This window comes from Hibiscus syriacus, unplaced genomic scaffold, assembly GCF_006381635.1.
Source record: "Hibiscus syriacus cultivar Baekdansim isolate YM2019G1 unplaced genomic scaffold, ASM638163v2 tig00117002_pilon, whole genome shotgun sequence".
Lineage (NCBI taxonomy): Eukaryota > Viridiplantae > Streptophyta > Magnoliopsida > Malvales > Malvaceae > Hibiscus > Hibiscus syriacus.
Genome location: NW_024063518.1, coordinates 392463 through 400467, shown reverse-complemented (window position 1 = coordinate 400467; position 8005 = coordinate 392463). Strand labels below are relative to the sequence as shown.

At 36.1% G+C, this 8005-nt stretch overlaps 1 protein-coding gene across 1 annotated transcript; it reads left to right on the top strand.

Moving 5' to 3' along the window:
- Nucleotides 1-610: 610 nt before the first annotated feature.
- LOC120194870 (protein SCAR3-like) lies at nt 611-6904 on the top strand. Its single transcript, XM_039197047.1, has 10 exons — nt 611-661; nt 927-1095; nt 1305-1468; nt 2209-2332; nt 2447-2576; nt 2874-2941; nt 3078-5556; nt 5655-5756; nt 6317-6424; nt 6526-6904. Exons 2-10 carry the CDS (start codon nt 941-943, stop codon nt 6565-6567), a joined length of 3372 nt encoding a protein of 1123 aa, XP_039052978.1. The 5' UTR covers nt 611-661; nt 927-940; the 3' UTR covers nt 6568-6904.
- The last annotated feature ends 1101 nt before the right edge of the window (nt 6905-8005 follow it).

The following is an 8005-nucleotide window of genomic DNA, read 5'->3' as shown; positions in this document are numbered from 1 at the left end:
AATCTCCTCGTTCTTTCAATTTGTGATTTATTTTAAATCAATTTTTTTTTATCAAATTTGAATCACATGCTCATATACCACAATAGAATACATATGTAACTTTAATTGCTATTTTTTTAACTATCTTTTTTATTTAATCACTAAACTTTGCATTTTACTCAATTTGATCTTTTGACTACAATTGTTTGTAAATTCTTTATTCTCATCAATTTCTTGACTCATTTATACTCTCATCAATATTTTACCCTCAAAATACTTTCTTTAAAATATAATATTATGAATATATTTCATAATTTTATATTGTATTTGATATATTAAATAACATTATAATATGAAAGAATAATATATATATATATATATATAGATAAAATCAAAAAATTAGAACAAATCATTGACATAATACTATAAATAATTATAATAAAATTAGTACAGAAACTCAAATAATTCGACTCAAATTTCTTAAACTTAACTCGATTTGAAATTTTTTTAAAATAAATTCGAGTTGTAAATACGACTCGTCAACTCAAATAATTTAAAAAAATTTAACTCGACTCAATCGAATTATCAACCTTAAACACAACCCAGATTACCCCCTTCCCGATTAATTTCCTTGGAAATGGAAGGTTAATCCCGTCTTTTCCACAAACAGAAGGATTTCCAGGTAAAGGGAACGGCTTTCAGTGCTGGCTCCGCTGCTTCTTCCTTCTCTCTCTCTTTCAGCAGTTAGTTAAGCTGCTCCAATCTCTTCACTCACTCTTTTGCAAATACGAAAATAGATTACCTCAAATTTATTTTTGTATTTTTCCTTCTTTTATTTCCTAATTCGAAGTAGTAGTGTTATAAATTATATATTCGCTGCTGCTGTTAGAACATAACTCTTCTTCTCTTTCCTTTCTTTTCCCCTTTTTCTCTGTTGAAATTTTTAGAGCAAAAAACGAAAATGCCTCTGGTTAGAGCTCAAGTAAGGAATGAATACGGCCTTGGTCAGCCGGAGCTTTACAAGGAAGCTAATAGAGAAGATCCAAAAGCTGTTCTCGACGGCGTCGCCGTCGCTGGCCTCGTTGGGATCTTGCGCCAGTTAGGGGATCTTTCTGAGTACGTTTAATATTTTATTCGTTTTATAGGCTTTAGGATATCTCTGGTTAGTTGTAATTAATAGAAATTGGAAGCCATAGAGTTTGATTAATGAACGTTTAATCTTTTGATCATAGGATGTTCATCTTTGATTACTTAAGTTTTTACTTCTTTTTTGCTTTTAAAATGTTAGCTATTTTTTAAACTGCGGTGTGGTTTATATGATGCAGATTTGCTGCAGAGGTTTTTCATGGATTACAAGAGCAAGTAATGAACACAGCTTCTAGGAGTCGTAAGTTGTCAATTCGTGTGCAACGGATTGAAGCTGCACTTCCGCCTCTTGAGAAGGCAGTTCTTGCCCAAACAAGTCATATTCACTTTGCTTACACGGCTGGTATGGCCTCTGTGCATGTCTTTTGATTGCAAAGCCTCTGATTGTTTTTGGTAGATATTGCTTCTTCTGCACTGATTTTGCGGATACCGAGATATATGAATTCAGTACATATTACATTGTTTCTTTGTTATAGACACGTATGCTTTCTTCTGGCGTTTGTTGCCAAAACTAGGGCTGAGTGCCAGCAAGACATAGACCATAAGTTCACTGCTATTGATGAATTACATAAAAAGGGACGTCTTATTTTCTGAGGTTCAAATATTCAGTAAGAGCTTAATTTCAAGAACATTGTTTTTAGTTAACCATGCGGTATCAGTTGTCAGTTGCTGTTGACAACTGAAGCAGTATTATAGTAGATGACTCTATTGAAAGAAAGTAGATCTATGGCAATGGAAACTTGTTCGATGCAAAACATGCTTTATTTGTTTAAATCCTGGGATGATTTCCATTGATTATAGATTAAATGGATTAGATATTTTTTTAAATGATTATTTTTTTCATCAATATATATATTTACTGCATGTAATCTTGATATTATTTTCTTTGTGGTCATTGCATAACAATACACCTGTATGTTTAAGATTCAAGATACTAGAAAAACAGTGATGTTGCTTCTTACTTGGACACAAACTAGGTTCAAGTTTACAATTTTTATATTTCAAGTTTGAATTTTTTGTATTAGCTATTGGGAATTCTTCATCTTTCTGTTCAAATCTTTATGAAAAGCAGTTGCCCCGCAGGTTCTGAATGGCACCCACGGATCCGCAATGAGAAAAATCTTTTCATCTACAATGATTTGCCACGATTTGTTATGGACTCCTATGAAGTTTGTTGCGATCCTCCACGCCTCCATTTGCTTGACAAGTATCGTTATTTACACCCGCTTTCTCATTTTAGCAACGACAATCATGTTTAAGAAATATATTTGTGATGTGTATATTACATTGTTTTGGATTTTTACTTCTGCTTTGCAATCAGATTTGATGCTGGTGGCCCGGGATCTTGTTTAAAGAGATATTCTGATCCGACCTTCTTTAAGAGAGCCTCAGGTAGCCCCGAAGAAGATGCCGAAAAAGTCCCAAGAGATAAGAGGACTCGTAAAAGCAAGGTATCATTTACTCTATTAACCATCCAGGCAGAGAATTATGACTGTTTTGAGTCAATTTTTGTACCCCCTTTCAATCGACTCAGTTCATTTTAATTTATTTATTAAACAATTTAATCTTTAGTGGAATAAAATTCTTCACTCCACAAATACTTCATATGAATTTGTCCCCGGGACTCCTATGACATGGAGGTACACTTTGTATAAGTGCAACCTTTTCAGGTTCATGTTGCAACTGAATAAGCTACATGTCCTTTAATTTGGAATAATTTCTGAATCAATTTTGTCAAAAATGTACAGAAAAAAAGATCGTCCCACCGGAATGGCAAACTACCACGCAGTGCATCATTATCAAGTCAAAGTGGCAGGTAATTCTTGTGTATGTATATGTATATAAAATGCTCACTTTCATGCAGACTAGCATACAAACACAAAGATGTATACATTTACTTTTAAATTATTGTGCTGAATACGATTTGATTTAATTGAAAATGGACTTTGCAGAATGCAATTTACTTCTCCAATTGCTAATGGACGAACGTCCTCTCAAAATGCATCTATGGTCGACATGGCGCCGAAATCTGATGTGGGAGAGCATTCAAGTCCTTTTGACTCAAGAGCTGGGTCTGGATATATTGAATGTGCTTTCAATCTGGGTTCATCCATGCACCCCGAGGAACTGGAATCCAAGGAACTGTCCTCTAGGTTGATTCAAGAAACAGATACCCTTGGTTCCAATTTTCCTGTCGAACAAACTCAGGTTCTAGATGATACTTTTTCACATAGTTCATCGCAAGAGCAGATTGGCCCTAGTGCATCTTGTGTAACATGGGATGAAAAGTCAGAAATAGTGGAGTCTAAAGCAGGATATTGGAATATTAATGAAGTTCCTGAGACAAACTTTGATGTAGATGTGCAGGAAATTGGAGCTTCCAATCTTGTAAATGATGACCAAATGGATATCCCCTTTAATGACATGGACGCCCTTAAATCAAGCACTATTGAGAGCCAAAATGATGAAATTGAAAGTGAACCAGATAATTACATGGATGCACTGAACACAATAGAGTCGGAATCTGAAAATGATATTGAGTGCCATAGAAAACAGGAAGCGGAAATTTGTTCTGAAAAAGATGTTGAGTGCCAAACAAAATGGAAAGTGGAACAGATTGAAGATGCTAACATTTTCGGTAATGAGAGAGAAGATGAAATTCAGATGGTTATGGATGATAACGCAGACCATAATTCATCTGTAATTGAACAGCCTGCCTCGTCCTCTATTATTTCAATCAAGGGGATCTCTGACAGTTCACCCGATCCAGTACACAGAGAGAAATTTTCCTGTGAACAGATACCTCAAATCTCTGGCAAATTTTCTGAACCTGATCATTCACCAAGTGCTGATTTAGGCATGAGTAATAAAATCCGCAGTGGCTCACAATCAGAACCTGTTATCAGTGATCCACCATCATCCTCTGGCTCCACAGTTTATAATATGCATGATCAGGCCAGTGATTCGATCATAACCGGTGTTAATGACTCTCAAAACTCTCAGTCTGAATTTTCTGTTGTGCATCCAGTTGGGTTCTGGACAAATGGTGGCCTTTTGGGACTTCAGCCATCGAAACCTCCTGATTTTGCCGTATCAGCTGGAGGTCAGGGTTCTGCAGCTAAAACTAGTGAAGCATCGGGTCCTCCAAATCAATTTCTGATGCCTTCTCTTGATGGACCCAAAGGAAATTCAGGTACAGTGGTTGAGAACGCGGATTTGAATGAGAAGGTTCCAGGATTATGTAGTGAGAAAACATTCCATCTGGTAACTGATTTTGGTGCCAACCCTGAAAAACCTGTTAATTCTCATTATAATGATGGTCTTCATAATTTAAATGGTGTTGACTTGAGCCTAAACACTTCATTGCCACACGGAAACAAGCATCCAGTCAATTTTGATATCAAGGCTCCATCTATTGAATCTAACGAGGAGAATGATGACAGCTCATCTAGTATGTTTGGACTTGGCCATAAATTACTTGTAAATGGTTTTCGCAGGAAGATGGTGATTGGCCGTGATGATGAATCTGAACCAGCAACTTCTACAAAAACTGGGGTACTGGAGCTAAGGAATTGGCAGCAGGGCATATCAGGTCAGAAAATTCCTCGGACAACCTTGAATGGGCAGATTGGGAACGGGTCTCCAGTAAATTCACTTACTTCTTCTCCTCCACTTGAACATATGAAAATATCTTTCAATCCTATAGATGGATTTGAAACTTCTAAACTCAAATTGCAATTTCCTGGTGGGAATCATCATCACGAAAACATTAGAGACATGTTTCCTTCATTTCAGTTGGTCCCAGTGCCTGCTATTCCAGCACACGTTGTTGCTTCAGACTCTGATGATGATACTTTCTGCAGATCATCGCCTTATATGTCTGATGGTTGCATTAGTAATTGTTCCGACTCAAATTCTGAGCAGTGGGAATCTGGTGAAACACCTGAAAGCAAGGACCCTGAGCTGTATGATGCATTAAGCAGATTGTCATCAATGGCATCTGTTTCAAGCTGTTTTCATGTTGAAGAACCAGCTAACAGTGGAATCCGTGTTAACGAGGGCAATAAAACTATAGTTACTGGGTCTGATGCAGAATCTTCACTTTCTATTTCACTTGATCTCCTTAGTTTTGATATCATTAACCCTATACTACATGATGAATCCAAAAGCAATTCTGATCAAAAGAATCCAAATGTGCAAAATACAACAGAGCTCAAACCAGTGCCTCCACCTCCTCCTCCTGCACAGTGGCGGATTTCCAAACCCTGCTTCAATGAGGCAGAGGAAAGACAACATGCCTTATCAGAGTCACTTAGACATGAGCTTGATCTGAAACTTTTGGGGTCTTTTGTCTCTCAGAAGCCTGAGCCCCCTTCAGTTACTCAACAACAAACGAATGACGAGACAATTGCATTAAAGCCTGAGAGTAAGGTACTTTAGTAATGGTGCCATTCTGTTTTTTTTTCTTCAATAAATGTTGTGAAGTGGACATGGTTGTGTATAAATCGTAAAAATGATGAATGTGGCAGGCGGGACAAGAGAATGTGAATGGGCAGAAAGATGCAAACCAGCTTAGTGGCTGCCGGGAAATGGATGAAAAGGAAGATTTCTTGCATCAGATCAGAACTAAAGTGAGTAGTTATTTCTTTCTTGTTATGTCGCTAGCCATCATCCAAATGAACAATGGTTCCTTAATTTAGATGCTCCTTTACAAATGTGAATTTCACTGTTTGAAAAAACATTTATTTGATCAAAATCTGAAAAAATAAAGGCAGCAAATATCTATGTAAATACTAAAATATCATTGATTATTTCACGGCTTGTTTGTCAACACTTCAAATTTAACACTATAATTTCATATGCCCTATGGATTTGTTTTTTCAAATATAAGAGTTTCCTGCCTCTCTTCCCTCTTATTATCTATAGAACAGGAAAGAGAGAAAGAAGTACCTTTGGTACAAGAACGAGTCGGTGTCCGTGTGTGTAATTTGTGCATTTATGTTCCTCTTTGATTGTGAATATCTTGATATTACTATATGATCATCATGTTGTAGAACTTGGATCTTGTTTCATTTATTTCAATTACTAGGCACCCAAATTTAAATGCGTGGTTTCGTGTATTCTCTACAGTTGATGACTTCTGTGATAAATGGAGTATAATTCGTTCACTTACATCTTTTTGCCTTTTCAGTCTTTCAACCTAAGGCCCACAGTCACTGCAAGACCAACTGTTATTTCTGGTCCCACTACAAATGTCCAAGTTACCGCAATTTTGCAGAAAGCAAATGCAATTCGCCAGGTCTCCAATTGCTCCTTCACTTTTTCCTCGTATTTCTTTTTCCCCCTCCTTTGTTCTCTTATGAATGACAACCTGATTTAATACTTTTGAAACTTGTTCAGGCTGTTGGGAGTGATGATGATGATAATTGGAGTGACAATTAATTATTTTGGAATACGGATGCAAAAGTTAATCTGAAGTTCTCCGAGTCTCAGGTTTTCAAATTTGGGTGAGGCTATTTGATTGTGTGTTATCCTTGTTTCTTCTTGTAATTAGTTACTGGGGCTTATCTTGTTTTTTATAGTGATTACCTGCATTCATTTATGGAATAGTTAATGTTCCGAACAGGTATTTAGTTGAATCAAGATGCAAGGTAATTTACAAAATTGAGGCTTCACTCATGCATAATGCATGATAATATGGTAGCCTATTGAGTTGTGTTTTCCTTTTTCTGGGTGTACTCTTTAACAAACACCACCCGTGCTCGGAATTCTCCGTGTATTTTCTTCTTCGAGGCTACAGCCATTGAAACTGGCTTCGGTACTTTGCAACGTTGATTAGTGGTAGATTATCATTTTTGTGACTAAAACCAGTTTCAGAAATTATACTACAATTATTTGATATAGATAACTTGTTCAGTGTCCGGTAAGTTCGTCCATGTGTCTAAGGAATCATTTCATATAGGCCGTTAAAAAGAAGGAAAAGTTGGTGTTGAAGCAAATAAAGAATGATTGCAATTGTTTGCCTGTCTGTCTTTCTGTCTTGCGTTAAAGTATAATCTCAGCGGCAGCAAAAACAGGGAGGAGCAGTGCCGCGTGATTGCTTCAAAAGAAATCACTGCTTTGCATTCATATTTTCAATTTGAGTGCTTCAAGACAAAGGCAAATGATGAGAATATTGGGTTTTCCGATTTGCTTAGTGTGGCATATGACGGTGTATGTTTTGCTTATTCAGTTTAATTTGCTTTCTTTTTATAATGCCGAGAATCAAGAGATAACAATCCACCATCAAATAAAAAAATAGAGAAAAAAAAAAACTCGGAAGAGTTGACAAAATTGATGCCAGCCAGTCTTCCTATGCGCTGGAGTTTAGATTAATTATAAACCCATGGGATTTCTGGGTGAATTAACTAACCACATTTTATTTGCAACTTGCATGCAGCATATAAAATTAGTTGAGTCAAACCTATCCCTAGAAGTCAACCCTAAAAATAACATTCCGTACCAAAAATTCAGATTAAATTTGCGAAGACATGGTTTGTGCCTTCCTCTTTTAGATGCAGGAAGGCTCTCTTTATTTGTTCTGGATTGATCGCAGTAAATTTGTTTTATTCCCAGTTATTTTAGTTTCAAAATTTTATCAATGAGATCTAATTGAAAATCGCTTGGAGATTTACTCTCCGTTTCATGTCAACCGGAGTGAATCACACAATAATCTTAGAAGGTGCTTTTCCTTTCTAGAATATTATTAAGATCTTAGAACTAGAAGATAAAATTTAAGACTAAAACACACATAAACATACCCAAAACAAAAAATTATACATTTTCAATTATTGAAGATCCTAATCAAATGATAACAATAAAATTTCTCACTAATACTGAA

Bases quoted from the DNA above. Each gene is read 5' to 3' on its own strand.
- LOC120194870 (XM_039197047.1), top strand. From the start codon at position 941: ATGCCTCTGGTTAGAGCTCAAGTAAGGAATGAATACGGCCTTGGTCAG. The intron at 1,469-2,208 runs GTATGGCCTCTG...GTTGCCCCGCAG, and splicing joins TCACTTTGCTTACACGGCTG to GTTCTGAATGGCACCCACGG. The intron at 2,942-3,077 runs GTAATTCTTGTG...TGGACTTTGCAG, and splicing joins TTATCAAGTCAAAGTGGCAG to AATGCAATTTACTTCTCCAA.